Source organism: Uloborus diversus, chromosome 3, assembly GCF_026930045.1.
Source record: "Uloborus diversus isolate 005 chromosome 3, Udiv.v.3.1, whole genome shotgun sequence".
In the NCBI taxonomy this organism is placed as follows: Eukaryota; Metazoa; Arthropoda; class Arachnida; order Araneae; family Uloboridae; genus Uloborus; species Uloborus diversus.
The window spans coordinates 114,502,240-114,519,785 of NC_072733.1; the positions used below are offsets into that span (position 1 = coordinate 114,502,240).

General features: G+C 30.0%; 1 protein-coding gene across 1 annotated transcript in view; it reads right to left on the reverse strand.

Moving 5' to 3' along the window:
* Positions 1–2,390: 2,390 nt before the first annotated feature.
* The window catches only part of LOC129218901 (rho family-interacting cell polarization regulator 2-like), a 152,012-nt gene continuing 136,856 nt past the window's right edge, over positions 2,391–17,546 (reverse strand). Inside the window, exons 14-19 of the mRNA XM_054853222.1 lie at positions 16,636–16,754; positions 11,374–11,557; positions 8,001–8,124; positions 7,732–7,884; positions 4,059–4,196; positions 2,391–2,548 (exon numbers count right to left, since the gene is read on the reverse strand). Of these exons, the coding sequence (XP_054709197.1) occupies positions 2,391–2,548; positions 4,059–4,196; positions 7,732–7,884; positions 8,001–8,124; positions 11,374–11,557; positions 16,636–16,754 (876 nt within the window). The remainder of the gene's footprint in view (positions 2,549–4,058; positions 4,197–7,731; positions 7,885–8,000; positions 8,125–11,373; positions 11,558–16,635; positions 16,755–17,546) is intronic.

Genomic DNA, 17,546 nt, shown 5'->3' on the forward strand with positions numbered 1-17,546 from the left:
GGGTTTGTGCAAATTATGTTAAAAATACAAAATTAATTCTAACAATTCTTATTGAGAGCAAGAAATATGTGCTGTACTGTTAGTGCTACATAATAAAACATTAAACACAAATTGTAAGTAGAACTTGTTGGGAGAAATCAATAAGTATAATAACCCCCAATATTTCGTGTTGACAGTTTGGAGAAAAAGATTTTTGTTTACTTTGTCCCCCAGTAGCGCATTTCTCTTTATGCTGACTGTCCCACCAGTTAGAGGAAAAAAACCTCTCTCAGATGGGACAGAAGTTGCTATCACTCTCAAATATTTTAATGCAACTATTATCAGTTCTGAATTTTTAAAGTTATAATTTTCACCATAGTAAGGATAGGATTTTCCCTTAGTTTAAGAATTGGAGCCTTGAAACAGACTGCAAGTTCTGGCACCAGACTACCTGCATCGAGTTGTTCCAATAGCTATGACTTCTTCCTCACACTCCAGTTATTTCTTACCATCTTGTAGTGATTGTCCCTAAAATCATCCTCTGCACAGAAAAATTCTGATCATTGATCTTATGAAATGTGTGCAAAAAAAAAAATTTTTTTTGAGCAGATCCATAAGAAATCTTAACAACTAGCTAGAAAATTGGGGCATATTTTATTAATTTTCAATTAAAATACAAAAACATCGACATTGAAAAAAACATTGAACCCAAAACATCAATGTTCCAAAAACATTGAAAGTAAAACATCGATGTTGCACCTCTAGCTAGAATTATTTTTCAATGGAGAGTATTTTGCTAAACACAAGTTAGGGGACCTAGTGTCTGTATTAAAAAATACTATTTCGATTTTTACTAATTTTCGTTTTTGCTTCAAACTTTTAATAAACTGTACTTTATTTTGACCATTTTTGAAATTGGAAGCATGCATCTAGGACTAATGGGTGTGAAAATAGATACTTTTGCAGGTTAAACAGGGACATGCAGTATGTTTGCAACTTTTTTTTTTTTTTTTTGAAATTGGAGTGTAGAATAAAAGACTCATTTTGAAAAATGACTCCTAAACTGATAGATGGCTCAAAGGATGTGTAACTGTACTTTTCAAAGAGAAATACTGACATGGACAAATTATAAAGTAGTTTAAAAATAGCAGTTAGGGGAGAAGGTTGTATCTGGGACACACTACTAATTTCCAGGAATCTATTTTTAGCAGCCATTTCTCTCTTTCTCTCTCTTTTGTAATGTCTCATGGTAACCTTCATCACCAAATGGTGCCATAGTAGCAATCAGCATCAAATGAGTTAAATTGATAATTTTGTGAGAGAAAGAAAATTTCATGACTCCAAAGTAAATATTTTCTTTGTTTTTATTTCATTTTCAGTCTTTGTATTTGTAAAAACTAATCAACTGAATTTTATTTTGTTATAAAAGAGAAGTATGAAGAAGAAGAAAGTTTGCCAAGTCGAAGACTCATTGCATTAAAACTATGTATTTCTTCTAGTACTCAAGGTAAAATTATTTATAATCAAGTTTTGAAGCTAAAACATATGTTTAAAGCTAAAGTTTATTTACTTTTACTGAAGCATATGCTGAAAGAAAAAGTGAAAAACTACACAAAAAAACTTGCTGGAAAGACATAGAAATTTGTGGTAACACTCAATAAGACATGGGTCTGTTCAATGTAATCGAAAAGGTAATTCTATGATCAAAAAAGAAATCTTCCATTGTTCAAATCGTGAAAATGACCATATAAAATAACTTTCTCAATGTATGGAAAAGTTCTTAAAGGGATTCATAACAGTTGAAGGATTTTGTAGCAATGACAAATTAAAATTTAAAAAAGGTCTCAAGTTAAACCAAAATTTTGCAACTGTAAAAAGAGCCAAATGGTTGATGATGTTTTGAAATGTGTTGAAGCTAATTATTTAAGGAGATATTTCAGCTTTAAATGGAAAAGATATCAATAAAGTTAAACTTCATACAGGCGAAACTTCCAGTAATATGTCAAAGTCAACTTCCACTTATTTAGCCCAAAAATAATCGGAAGAAGGAATAAAGTGTGTCATATTTAATGAAATAACTAAAATCACTTGATGCTTCTCCGGTAGACTTTTATGTTTTCGGTTTTCTAAAAGGAGTTTCAGGAAAATGGTATTCAAGAACATTGAACAGACTTTAAAAATTATCTCAAGAGGAGTGGAATAAACCTGACAAGAAAGTATTTAAAAAAGTGTTAAAAAACTTTCATGGAAAATTTAACTAAGAGCTACTGAAAAGAGCACAGCTATCAGATAGAAGCAAATTTCTGCAAAACATTTTGTGTTTATGTAAGAATTAACTATCAAAATTGTTTGAATAAAGTATGAACCTTCTGCATTTCAGAACACAAGAGAATAAGCATCTTTAACTAGTGTCACTCACTTGCTATGTTTTTAAGATCACAGTCAGATTCAATAAGTAGGCTGCCAATTTGAAATAAAGAGTAAGAAGATGGATTAATTTTTGACAGTACTGAGACAGCAGCAAAAGCTTTCTGAACATCTCGAGATTTCAAGTCTTCCGCAGCTAAAGCTATAAAAATAAATATATGAGGACTTGAACTTATGCAGATACAGTAACTATGTTTTAAAAAATGAAAAAGCACAGCATACTAAACTGTGTGGCAAAAAAAAATATGAAACACCTTTCAAAATGCTTCTGCAACCATTCTTGCTGATTCTTATGTAAAAAGACCACCTAAACACAAATATGACCACTGTTATCTCCCATCACTTTCCACTTTTTGGAAATGACACTTCCCAACTTTTTTTGTTTTACGAGTTTCATGGACACTTTATTTTTTGGAGGGGAAGAGAGCATTATATTAACCATTAACATTCTTCTGAGGGGCTCCAGATGAAAAAGTTCTAAAGTATGAACACTTGTAGTAAGTTAAGAGGTTTATGGGAATATTCTTTTTATTCAATAAAAAAACTACTTTTTATAACTTTTGGGGGGGGGGGGGGTTTCACAATTTTTTCACTTATTTTCGCCTGAAAAACCAGAGTATCAGCCTCACTCCCATGAACCCTATGCTTGAAAAAAATTTCACATTGTAAAAAAAATTTTACACTGCAGATTTTCGGTAAACAAACTTCCTGTATTGTTTGTATTTATTCAAAATACAATCAAAAATATAATTAAGATTATAAATAAAATTAAGTACACTTAAAATATAGCAGTAATATGTATTTATATTTTTGGGCATGCACCACTCCATTGTTTATCTCTTATATAAATAAAAACTGAGCGTATCTATGTATGTCCAAGCTTCTTCTCCCGAATGATAGTGAACTGACCATCGAGCCAGGTATTGATGGATTCGTAATCCTCTCGTCTTCATGTTTGGCTATTTAACATAATCCTCCGATAATAATTAGCAGCGATATCAATTAAAAACTATTAATTATGACTCTTAGACTTCACAATCAAATCCCTATTTTTCTGAATTCAAATTATTATTCAGTGCTTCATCTCAACTTTCCGCAACAATGCTTTTATTAAAATGTATAGCGTGAAGAAAATCATTGAGATGAAAGATCTGTTGCCATGTTTTTTCTCGAATATGCACAGGTAAAATTTTTGTTTTTGTTTTGAGGCTTTTCCTGTAATCAGTCGATTTAAAATGTTTACTTTTTGGGGTTTTCCGCAATCTGCCGCAAAATTTCACTGACTTTTTTTTTATTTTGTTCAAGTCTGAGTGTTGAACTCGCGTCACTTGACATAACTTTTATTTTCGAGGTGGACCGTGCAAAGCCGGGCGACGCAGCTAGTCACTCTATTAAGACATGATCATTAATCAAAGTCATTTTACATTAGAATCAACAAGAATGGTGTATAAGCATTTTGACAGTTTTTTTTTTTTTTTTTTTTTTTTGCCATGCAGTGCCATGAATAACATAACAGCAGTTCACAACACTTTCATTATTCATAAGAAAAAAGTGAATATACAAATGATTAAGTGGATTTTTAACTAACGGTCATTTAATTTACAAAATGGCTTAGAAAAAGCATGGTAAAAAAATTTTTTTTGAAACCTTACCATCTGCAATAATTTCACAAAGTTGAGTTTCACTATTATTGCTGTCTGAAAAGTACATCCTAAATTGTAATACAGAAATGCGTGTTGTAGCTTCCACATGATTAGAATCCACGATTTCCAGTATTATACGGTGTGACACTAAACATAAATAATAACCATAAATAATTTAAATGTATGTTTACATTTAGTTAACATTTAAAAGAAACAAAACAAACATTGAAACCAGCATCATTACTAGGATAGTCAACAACAATAAAAAGTTAGGGGTCTAAAAAGACTACTAGGATATGATAATTAATGGATAATATAATATTTAAGAAGAAAAAAAACATAGTCTGAAGAAACAAAATAACATACACCGTTTGCCTTTGAAATTGCTACATTAAGCAGTCAAAAGAAGCAGTCGGGCAGAAAGAGGTTGTGAATGCAAATGATTAGCCTTTCGATGAATTTGAGTAAAACAGGTACTGGTAGTGACATCTACAATTTTATATAAAGATATTGCACAGAAGGTATCTAATACACCAGTTGAATTTGAACATGAAGAGTAGTTAGAGGCAACTAGTACAGTAAAACCTCATCCATTTCTCATTCATGTAATCATAAATCCTCTGGATGGTCTTTATTTTCAACTCACTCAAAAAATGGGGGGGGGGGATTTTCAAGCTCACTGAGTGCTTAGTCAGAAAGAGGCACGGGTTAAATACATCACTCTTACTTAGTAGTTACTTTTAGATGGTATAATATTAAATCACTAAACATTTCTATAAACATAATTTCTTTTCTCAAAAGAGTCTTATTTAAAAATAATTTGGCAATGATAATCCCAGATAAATATATATAGAAAGTAACCAGTTAATTAGTTTATTTCATAACCATTTTTTTTACTTTACTATGTGGCGAGTTGATTTTCATAAAAATGTAACATTTATTATATTCTGCATTTAAGTTATAAATTTGCGCTTAGAATTTAAGGGACTCATTTTTTTCCACTGAAGGACATTTTTTTCATCAGCAGATCCTTGAAATCCAACTTACTGATACCTGAGAGAGAATACTAATAATAGTGAAAATAGTTAATACTGTTAGACATTGAAATAGCCGACAAAATTGCACACAAAATTTTTCTAACATAGGTTCTTACTGACTTCAACTTCACTCTTAAACAATTGAACAGTTTTATTTATTTTTTATATACAAATTTATATTACACAATTTAATCAAGAATTAAATATTATTCAGGCAAGATAATAGTATAAAATAATTATAACATTCTTTTACAAACATTTCAGTATCTGTAGACACTTGTTTTAGAAACTTCAATTTTTGCAAAACTGTTCTACTTGTCCTTGTAGAATCATAGGTCTTACTCGGGCTGAAGAGTAATGCTTTGACTAAGTAGAATAAACATTCTTTTTAAAATGTTCATAAATTCCTTTGATACATTCTATTCATATATCTTAGCATAGCAAACTGAATACATTGCTAAAGCATAATGAATGACTTTTTGTTTCCGTAAATTAAGGAACAATTAAGAAAAGCTCAGAAAAATTTTGTTGTAATCTTTAATATTACCTCTCTCAACATATCTCATTACTATTAGAATTTTATTACTGTACAATTACTTAGATTTTATACTAGCAGTACCGTGCTAAAAATTTAATGGAAGTAAGTCCGTTGAATAAAAAAAAAAAAAGACGCCCCCTCCCCCTGATGTGAAATGATCATTTTTCTTTGTATAAAAAGCATACACACCTTTTCAAAAAAAAAAAAAACTATTAAAGTTTCTTTGGAATTTAAAACTTTTCATCAAATAATTAAATTAGATTTACAGTTGCTATAAAACTTTATTTAGCCAGTGAAGCGGTTTTTACTGCAATTTAAAATATTTCGCCAAATAAACAAAAAAAGACACCAAATAAAATCTTTCTAATGTAATATTAGTTCTGCAACTCTATTGTTTATTGCCAAACTCGCCCAGTAACCACGCTATCATAATCCATCCGTCTAACAAAAAAAAAAAAAAACATCCAGTTTAATGTTCAAAAATCATTGTCAGAAAAAAGAAGAAAATGTCGTACATTTCATTTGGATAAAAACAAATCAAAAGTTTCTTTTCTTTCAAAACAAATTGCCAAAACAATGAATTACATTTATGGTTGCTTTAAAACAATAATCCTAGACTGAATTGCTCAGCGCCTAACGCGCCAAGCAACCTCGCTACCGGAACCCAGCCCTTTTGCAAGTGAAGCGGATGTTTTTTCTATGGCAAAAATAAATTTTTCACCAAACAAAGAAAAAAGTATAAAATCGCAGAAACAAAAGTATAAAACAGTAGCTTTCAAATCTTTATATATTAAGAGCTGTATTGCCTGGCTTTGGCCAGTCTCTACCTTGAGAATAAAAACTGTGTCGAGTGACATATATTCAACAATCAGGCTTAAATAAAAGAAAAAAACACCATGCAAAATTACCTTTCCAAACAATGAGGACAGATATTGAAATAATTTTAAGAAGTTAAAATGCGAAAGATCGATTTTAAAAGCGTAACCATGGAAACATGAAAATAAAATGGTTGACAACCTGAGTCAAAATGACATTTTTCAAATTTGATTTAAAAACGCTTGTAACTTTTTTCCTTTGAAGATAGAAGCTAAGTTTTTCGACCATAGGTTGAGAGAGGTCTGGAGTAAAAAATGTTGCTTTTTCCAATGGTGTCAAAAGGAAAACTGTGGGACAATTCCTTCACTTTTTATTGATGGATTTGATGAAGAAAGTAGTGCCTAAATTTCAGCTAAGCCTAAAAAAGTTCGAGCTACAAACGCAAATTACTCCCGCCATAATTAAATTAGAGCATTAAAACAAATTGTTTAGAACGCGGAAAATTCTACCCCTTTCAATGATATATAACATTAATATGTGAAGTAATATTTCACTACCATATTCGGAAATTTATGTGAATTTCGGGCCTAAATTGGAATAAAAAAAGAACTGTTTATCAGATTTTTTTCGACTTATAGCCTATGTCACTCACTAAGAAAGTAGCTTTCATATAGTGAGGGAATTTTTCAAATAGGTGCAGTGGTTCTGGAGATTACCTCGAACATATAAACACACAAGAATCCACCCTCTCTCTTTATATTATTAGTATAGATAAATACCAGTTTCATGAGAACTTAAAAGCTAAAAATATCTTTGGGTATCAGTATTTAAATTTTCAACATTTAAGGACCATTTATTTGGGGCTTTCAGAACCCTGGTAGTGTCATATTTTAGAAATGCTAATGAATGACAGGGATGATTTTGCTTCGTACTCCGGTACTGAAAGGAGTAATAGCCATATTCTCAATTCTGTCTCACTGTGGAGATAAAACTTGGCTCCCTAAATCCATGCTGTAACGGAGTTTATCGCCAAACCGGAATGGAGAATAAGGTTTGTTTTTAGCTTCACATCTTGAGATTTGATTTGAGTTTAATCGTCCGCAGATATTAGAGTGGAGAATACCAGTGCAGTTGATAAAAGAGATGTTTAATGGGAGAAAATATTTCTTTTAAATATTCTGTTTTTTAAAAAGTTGTTGCAGTGCTAACAGCAAACATAAGAAAGATTACTAGTGAGAACAAACAATAGAGTCAAAAAAGTTTGAAATCATGACAAAACATTAGAAAATACCTTTTGAGGCCATGTAGCAATCTAAAACAGCCTTAGATTTAATCACATTTTCCAGTGAAGAAGATATATTATAAAACACAGAGAAAAATGATTCTCCAGCAACTTTAGTCCATAATTGCTGTACTCCATTTTCACTGTCCTCAAAAAAGTCACCTGTAATAAAGTAATTTATGTCACATAAAAAGAATATTCTCAAGTAAACAAATTTTAAGAGTACATCCATTTAAGTAATTATTGACAGGTTAGCTAAAACTAGCAAAAAGACATACTTAATTGTATTTGATCTTTCTTTCTCAAAAGTTTTAAAAGAACTTTAAAGCATTCTTGTTGTTTCTTTAGTTTCAAGAGAAAAACTTTCTCCACAGTTTTCACACCATCACTGGCAATTAAAACCTGAAGTCAAGAAAAACACATTGAAATATTTCAACAATATGATTCATTATTACATAAAATCAAACAAAACATCTAGACAAAAGGTTAAAAAAATAAGGAAAGTTTCAATTCAAATGTCTCTAAATAAGAATATGAATTTACATCAAACAAGGAATTAAGTAATTTTAACTAATATATGCTCTACGGAGAAATTCATACCTTAAACACAAAGTTATATTTTAATTAAAAAAGAATTGAGCTACATCTTCACAACTAGTTTTATGAATTTTGATCTTTAATGAATATTGATAAATTGACTAGGACCAGAAGTTAGGGTCACAGCTTTGTCACCTTTGCATTTGTATTCTTTCCAGAAAGTTTTGGCCAAGAAGTTAAAAATCAGTTTTGTAGATAAAAGATTTTTTTTTTTTTTTTTTAAATAACAAAATTGGGGTCATCCTCGTGAAAATTGCACAAATTGTGTCCAATACTTAGTGGTTTTTTAAATAAATATTAATTCCTACCACAAATTAATTAATTTTTTTTTTTAGTGATTCAACATTTTATTATGTATAGTTAAATAATCAATGGTTTGAGCATAAGTTTATTGATGAAGTACTATATTTTGTTTTCTAAAAAAAGAATATTAGGTGTCCCAGCTTTGAAACATTAGGACTTAAAATGAAATTTAAAATATCATTTATATTATCTCGTTACATAGAAATAAATGTAATGGTAAAAATTGGAGAAAAAAAAATAAAACAAATACTCCAGAAAAATTGTCATAACTTTTCTGTTACTCAAACTGTCCACTCTGTTAAAGCCATTAGCAAAATTAAGCAAACAATTACTGTAAAATCCCGAAAGTAACCCCTCCCCCCCTATTTTCAAAACAAAACTTTTTCATTTCAGAAGGGGGCGGGGGTTATAATCAAGATTTTTTTTTAAAATTAGCCAGAATAATAATTTTTAGTAGCATTGATTTTAGAGTACAGAAAAGAAATAATAAGTAAATAAGAGTGAATGAAGAGTAAGAAATTAATTAAAACCTGTCATATTTTTCTTCTTGTAATAAATTGCACGTGGGTGCCATTTTTTTTCGAAAGAAAGGATTTTACACCTTAGTTGGTAAACCCCCTATAATTTATTGCTTGAAAATAAATCATGTGCTGAATGTAATAAGGATACAGTAAAAGAAGCAGAATCTTAATGTTCTTCTTTCAAAATAAAAGCAAAAATCACAATCATGACCCCAAATTCGTTACAAAAATCGTAATTTCGAAAACTGCGCATTACAAAATTGGCGAATGTAAAAAAAAACAAATCTCTTACTCGATTCAGTAAAATATACATTTCTGATGATCCTAAACATGTTCAAGTATTTTATTTCTCCTTTAAAAAAGGTTATTTTTAAGTTTTGCGCTACTTTTTAAGCAACGCGTTTCCAAAATTGCGCCACGTTTTCAAAATGGCATCGTGTTGAAGATTGTTTATTCTCACAAGTCAGAACAAAAATGTTCCTTCCAAAATGAATAAAATGCAGTAAATTGCATAAATTTCTTTTGCAATACATATAAAAAAAAAGACACCCTTGCATCAAAAGGAGTCTAGACATTTTCAAACAAATACACCATGGAGATCTTTTTTTTTTTTTTTTTAATCATCGTGTTTTCTTTTCTTTTTTTTTAGATAAGAAAACCTGCACTGGAGGGGGTAGTAGTAAAGCAGAAAATGTTCTTTTTATTATTTTTTTTTTTGGAGGGAGTGGCAAATGAAGATGATTGGGAAAATTTTAGGTGGGGGGGGGGAATTCAGGGAATAAAATGATTTCACTTTACACAAAAAAGGGAGGGGGTTATAATCGATAGGGGGTTACTTTCGGGATTTCATGGTACATTGTGCGACGTTATATTTTTAAGAAGTCTTAAGTAGTGTAACGTCTGTACTTAGCCATTATGAAGTCTACAGGCAACAAACAAGGTGAAACTAAATCCTTTTAAATAGTTAATTTACATTGTCGACTGCCCACTCTGTTTCATTTGGAAAAATGATTTTTTTTTATTTGAAATAGCAGACAGAATAATAGTTTTAGAATCAAAATTTAATTTATGCTTGTTCTTTAATTGTAACTCTTCCTTTTGATTACAATGATTTTTAAGGCATATTTGTGTACTCTGTTAGATGAAGTGGTCAAAATGTTTTTAAACCCTTCACAAATAACTTATGTACAAACCATTTATACTTTGTTATACATAAATAAATGGAGAATCAATAATAAAAAAAAGATTGTTTGGTGGAAATCATGTATATAATTTCTCAAAAGTTTTTTTTCTGACAACGCCATTACTTCGTCAATAATTCACCAAATTTCATTCATAAGACATCATTTAAAAGATTTTTTTTCACCGGTTTTGGCAAATAATAAACAATTAACACACTTTGCACTGGTTTTTTTGAAAAAAATTGGTTTATTCTGTTCTTTATTAAGGATCTTTTTAATGTACAGCTCTCCAGCAGCAAGGCAGTGTGGCTCAGGGGATTAGAGCATTGTGCTAGAAACGTAAACATCATGGGTTCGATCTCACTGTGGGTTTAATCCTTTCTCGAATGGCTATGTTTTCTTGGGTTAATCGCGCTCCAAATTTCTGAGAATACATTATGTAAACTCACTACAGGATTCTGAACTAAAGTTGTGCTGTTTCCTTGAAATCAGGAAAGAAAATAAACGTTAAAATAAACGTTTGGTAGAATAAACGTTAATACATGGTAAAATAAACGTTTTCACGTTTATTTTACCATGGTTAATCAGAGTATCATGAATAATATTTTGTAAGAAGTTTTTTTTTTTTGGTGCTTCATTAATGTTTCATAAAAATAACAAAAGATAACATTTTATTTTATTTTTCACCTCTATCAGCATAAAATAAACAAACAATTCACATTATGAGTTTTCAGAAAAATTACCATAAAAAAAATTCTGAATTACCGCTGTCAAGTTCGAATGCTTTGCACGAGTCAGCTAGTCATTCAAAATTGATAAACAAAATGAATTGGGCATGATTTGCATTATTTTGGTGGGAATGTCCCATCTATATAATTTACAGCACTGTGCAAAAGATTCCGCTGCATAATAAAAACTTTTTTTTCCACTCCCTGTAGAAATAAATGTATTACCTAATAACAAAATATGATTTTAAACAGAAAGGTTAAATATTAATAATAAATAAACAAAGTATAAGGGATACTTAAAAATGAATCAGTGTAACTTACAGAAATAAGTCTAGAAGTGTAGATCAGTTGATCTGTCAAAACTACATCCAATTGCTCATTACCAGAAGAAATTTTTAAGGAATTAAAATCAAGTTTACATGCTACAACATCGTTTTCTTCCGGTGTCATCTGAGTATCAAATGCATTCTGTTCAGCACTTTCTATAATACATTCTTCCGTAGATCTAAAAACAAAAGCATAAATAAACATGTGTAAGGGCAAAACATATAATTGGCATTTTAACATTCCTGCACTTGGTAGACTTACATTTACTATGTATACCACACTTAAGAGCAAGAATCTGAGAGAATGTCACACTTGTGATTCATGCCATCTCAGATTTTCACCAAAAAATTACCAGTTATTACTTATCTTATTAAAAACCTAAATCCAGAATTTTTCGTTCTGAAGTTGAGTTATTCAGCTTATATGGGCCCCTAAAGCTCAATGCACAGCAGCAAAAATTGCGCGGATTTATTAGACATGGAACTTTCTATGAGCCACAATTGTTGCCGAGAACAAATTGCCTCCAAATCCTTTTTATGTATGAAAGATAGAAGGTTCAAACTTTACAAAATGAATGATAAATTTGCGGCGAGTTATTGCCGCAAGGTCAATCAAGGTCACAAAAAAGTGGTATTTTTGACTTTTTTAAGGTCGAAAAACAGATTGCACCTTCCAGTTGCCACGGCAAAAGTACTGTCACTTGAAAGGTAAATATATGCACTCTAAAAAAATGCATAATTAACTTGAAGTTTTAATGTGACAAAATGAGTGAGTAACAATTTGAATGAATAATGTACTGTGGTACTATATTATAGTCTCTTCTCATACTCTCATACATTCTTCTTATACATGTGCACTTTGAAAAAATGCATAATTAACTGAGGCAAGTTTAATGTGTTTTTAGTTACATTAGGCTGAAATAGTGAAAATGTCACATTTTACTGATATTCAAACTGTCATAAATACTTGCCCAAACAACATATTGAAATAATTTTTTCGCCCTTATCATGTCCTATTATTGGTCTTACCAAAACAGTATACTCCATTGAGGTGAAATGCTTTAAAATTAAAAAAATAATAATAATAAGTTCGCCTATTTTTGTCATCATGGATTTTTCTTTCTTCATACTATTTTCAAGAATTTCTGGTACTCTAATATGGTTTGCAATATAAATTGATGTTTTATTGTTCTGTGACACATATATAATGTTTTCAACATTCATTTAACTTAACATAAGATATTAATAACATTTAAATTTTGCATATTTTAGTGCAAAGTAATTTAGTCAACATTTTCAGCTATTATATTGAAAATTCTTTTTTTGAAATCAAACATACAGTTCCGTCTAATCGTGTCCTAATGTGTTTTTAAAATGGCACTTTAAAACGGATTCATTTCAGACCATTTCTGTAAAAAAAAAAAAAGAAAAAAAGTTTTTTTTTGTTGTTGTTGTTGAAAATTTTGTTCTCAAGGCTGTTATTTCTTCTCGAGGCTACTTATTTTTGAACTATTACATTTTTAACATTCTAATAAGAAATAAATGTAAGATAAAATAGTTTTTGTGTGTGTGTGTGTGTGTTTTCAAATTATTCGCCCATTTAGCTCAGAAAAAGAAACTCTGACAGAAATCAGAGCCAGAAATATGTATGTCTTGTCCAAAAATTCGTAAGTTTACAATTTTTTTATGCGGACAACTCTACTTGCACATTTCAAAAATTGCCAATGCATTATCAATTCATATAGCAAGAGGCGAGCACAAAACTCCTTAACTTCTCTATGGAATGGATAAAGCGAAAAAAAAAATTGCAAAAATAATGGAGACTATCACAAATACAAAAGGGCTATCCAATTATCAACTCTTCTGAAAGTGCTACTGCATCGAGTAGCTATTCAATGTTTTCAAGTCTGGTTTCACAATATGGATGGGCCTCTAAAGCCCTCCCCCCCCCCAAAAAAAAAGTCACTCAGTTAAACCAAAGTCAAAAGCAATTTCTTCTTAAGTGTTCAACAAAGGAAAAAAAAGGAAATAAATGTACGGCTCATAATGTTGTAAAAATGATGAGATGTTTAACTGTTCAGGGTAAGAAAAAGTTTAGCCCAGAAGAATATTTAACGCAAGAACAGGTTACGTCCTAGTTTAACAGAATGAAAAGGACAGTTAAATACTTTGATGCTGAAATGGATGATAATGATGAACTTTTCATGTCACATTTGAAGAAAATGAAATTGCTGAAAAAAGAAAAATATCAGTGGCAAAATCCAACTTTTGGCAGATGCAGAAAAATAGTTATTTCTCCATTTATTTTATGACTTTGCGCCTAAATATAAAAGTTGTAAATGTTAAATGTCATGTGCAAATTTAAATGAACGTCAAATGTGTCACAGAACATTAAAATATTAATTTAAATTTCACACTATATTATAAAAATACAGCAGTTTAGGCAAATAGTATGAAGAAGCAAAAAACCATGACAACAGAAATAGGCGAAGTTATTTTTTCTATTTTCTTTTACTTTCTTTTTTTTTAATTTTAAAACATTGGAAATTCAATTTCAATAGTATGATTGTTCTGATATTTTGAATTTATTTATAATGTAGTGGTAAGAATACAAAAGTCAAGAAACAAAAAAAAAGAATTTCGTTACTGAAGTCAAGACAGGAAATTTTAGTAAATTTAGAAAATTTTAGAGTAGGAAATTTTAGGAAATATAGTAAATTTTAGAAGTTAAATTAATAATGTTTTAAAGTATACTTTGTCAAAAACAAAAACTGATTTATTTTACATTCATTTCTTATTCAAATGTTAAAAATGCACAAATAAGTAGCTTTAAGAATAAAAAACAGCCTTGAGTACAAAGTTTTCTAAAAAAAAAAAGACTCTTTATTTAAATTTTTTTTAGAGAAAGTGTCTAGAACTAATCCGTTTAAAGTGCCGTGCAACACATTTAGGAGTCTTGGATGGAACTTTATGTTTGATTTAAAAAAAAAAAAAAAAAAAACAGAATTTTCAATAAGAATTTTCACTATAACAACATTGAAAGTGTTGACTAAATTACTTTGCACTGAAATATGCAAAATTTAAATGTCATTAATGTCTTATGCTAAGTTAAATGAATGTCAAAAATATCATATGTGTCACAAAACAATAAAACATCAATTTATATTGCAAACTATATTATTATAATACCAGAAATTCTGACAAATAGTATGAAGAAAAAATCCATGACGACAAAAATTGGCAAAGTTATTATTTTTTTAAATAATTTAAAGCATTTCGCCTCAATAGAGTTTATTGTTTTGGCAAGACCAATCATAGGGTATGATAAGGGCAAAAAAAATTATTTCAATAAGTTTTTTGCGCAAGGAGTTAAGATAGTTAGAATATCAGTAAAATGTGACATTTTCGCTATTTCGGCCTAATGTAACTAAAAGCACATTAAACTTGCCTCAGTTAATTATGCATTTTTTTCAAAGTGCACATACTTACCTTTCAAGTGACAGTACTTTTACCGTGGCAACTGAAAGGTGCAATTTGTTTTTCGATCTCAAAAATGCTAAAAAACCTCAAAATTGCCACTTTTTTGTTACCTTCATTGACCTTGCAATAACCGGCAATAACTTGACACAAATTTAGCATTCATTTTGTAAAGTTTGAAGCTTCTATCCCTCATACATAAAAAGAATTTGGAGGCAAATTGTTCTCGGCAACAATTGTGGCTCATAGCAAGTTCCATGTCTTATAAATACGCTCAATTTTCACTGCCGCGCGTTGACCTTTAGGAGCCCATAAAAACTGATCAACTCAACTTCAGAACAAAAAGTTTAGGATTTAGGTTTTTATTAAGATAAGTAATAATTGGTAATTTTTTGAAGAAAATCTGAGATGGCATGAATCACCTCATAATGCTAGGTGTGACAGTTTCTCAGATTCCTGCTTTTACATGCGTTTGAGCTCAAAAAAAAATATTTTTCAGTGAAGGATAGCAGGTAGAATACATTTAATGGTATTTTTAAATGGCCTGCTTTCTTGTTTGTACTTATTTCTTTTTCTTTATTATTGTTTTTATTTATTTATTTTTTAACTTTGTCAAAATGAATGCACAATGATTATGAAAAAAAATCAAAAGCCCAAAATTTCTCTCAGGATTTTAAATCAAGCTTCATAAAGTATGCACATGTGATATCACTATTTTTGAACTATTTAAATTCATATCAACTCAAACAAGCCACAACTACAAATAAGGTCAAGCCTTGATAACCCAACCTTTGATGTCAAAGAAAAAAAAATTTCCCTTAGTTTCACCTAAAAAACTTTTACGTATTTTTCATAGTTATTTTTAAATTAATTTTATGAAACCTTTGACACGTTGAAATTTTCTCACAGAAGCAAATTTTAATTGTTGTTTTTCCTTGGTAATTTCTGTCATTGAACTTGTTTCAGTAAGAATATCTGCTTCTAATTTTTTATCCTTTTTTCCTGGAAAGTATAGAGTAGGAGATTGGGAAAGGGGGGAGGCTAATAGGGGAGTGTGGGCATGACGGGAGTGCTGCAGTCTTTTTATCCAGAGATTAGATTTGGTGCGATTTTCTTCAGAATATGTGTCTAATTTGAAGACGGGGGCCAATTTTTCATAGCTGACTAGTTTTCAAGCGAAAACGAGAAAATTTGTTGCTCATCATTCCCCTTTCTTAGCTCCTACAAATTGGCTGGCAAAAAGCTTTTGAATGTGCTACTGGTTGAAGATAAAACTAGAATTTTGAAGTTTGAAGATGGAAAAGAAATTTGAAATTGCTGCTCATTTCAAAGTCCCATCCAGTACTCTCCACAATATTAAAAAACCAACAAGCTATAGTGAAAAAACCATGATGAAAAGAATTGTAAGAAAAGAAAATTTGAAAGTGCTTATTCAGAATCTGTTAACAGTTCAGCTTAACAATATCTCGTAACCAGTCAAAAAATGGACACTACATATTGCTACCTCAAAATAGAGAAGCAAATTACGTTCAAATCTATAATAATCTTGAAGAATAACTTGTCAACCGTTACACAAATTAGTTGAAATAGAAAAAAAAACACATATATATGTTTAATTGTGAGAGTTACTAGTGTAATTTCTTCAAAACCTTAATAACTCAAAAACTAAAAAAATGTTTCACTTCCCCAGAGATTCAAGATTGTACTGTACACTAAATTTTGGTATTTTTGCTTGCAGACAGGATGAACTGATTTTTAACAATAAGAATTAGAATATTACTTGTTGTCAACAGTTTCATGATCTTCATTTTCAATAGCAGAATTTAAGAAATCAAAGCATCCAAGAGCACTTTCAACAGAAATACTTATATTAGAACCACTTGAACTATCACTTTTGCCCTGAAAAGAAAATTTAACAAATTTTGAGAATCAAACATTTAAAAAATTATTTGCTATAAATAATTTATAGTAGCAAACACTAATATGCATTGGAATGTAAGTCTAACTTTCATATTTTAATTCATTGATTTGTTGAATGTCCGCTATTTACATTTTTGGGGTCTCAGAAGCTAACTATTTTAATCACATTATCTAGTTTAAAAAAGTAAATTGAGTAAAAATTTTAAAGTATTAGTAAAACACCAAATTAAATAACAAAAATAGTTAAATAATATGTTGAAAAACTAAAATTCATAGCACTTTTATGTACAATAAAAAAATAGAAAAACAAACAAAACTTGTACCTGTGAGTCAGTTTTGAGTAACTGGTACCTTAGATATAAATGAATTAATACAGAGATCAGTGGGAGATGGGGAGGGAGAGGGCAAAATGGGCAACTTTTCTGGGTATAAATGTTTTTAAAGTAGAGTCAACCATGAATCCATATAAAAGAGTCATTTTTTTAAAAGCTGAACAAAGTTAATGGGGGCCTGATAGTTTACGCCTTCAATTTTCCTGAAACTTTCAGGATATTTTACTAGTATAATGATAAGAAAAAGTGAAGCTTCTTTCCGCTCTAATTTGACTTGTTGGCCCTTGAGTGGAGATCTAAGTTTAGGGTCGTGAGAAAAAAGAGCTAAATATATGATTGCTTTCCTTCAAAAGCAATGAATGAACCACGCCAAGGGGGTACTACTTGATATTAGGTACATTCTAGTATAATTATTTTTGTGACTCACTCAGGGCTTTGA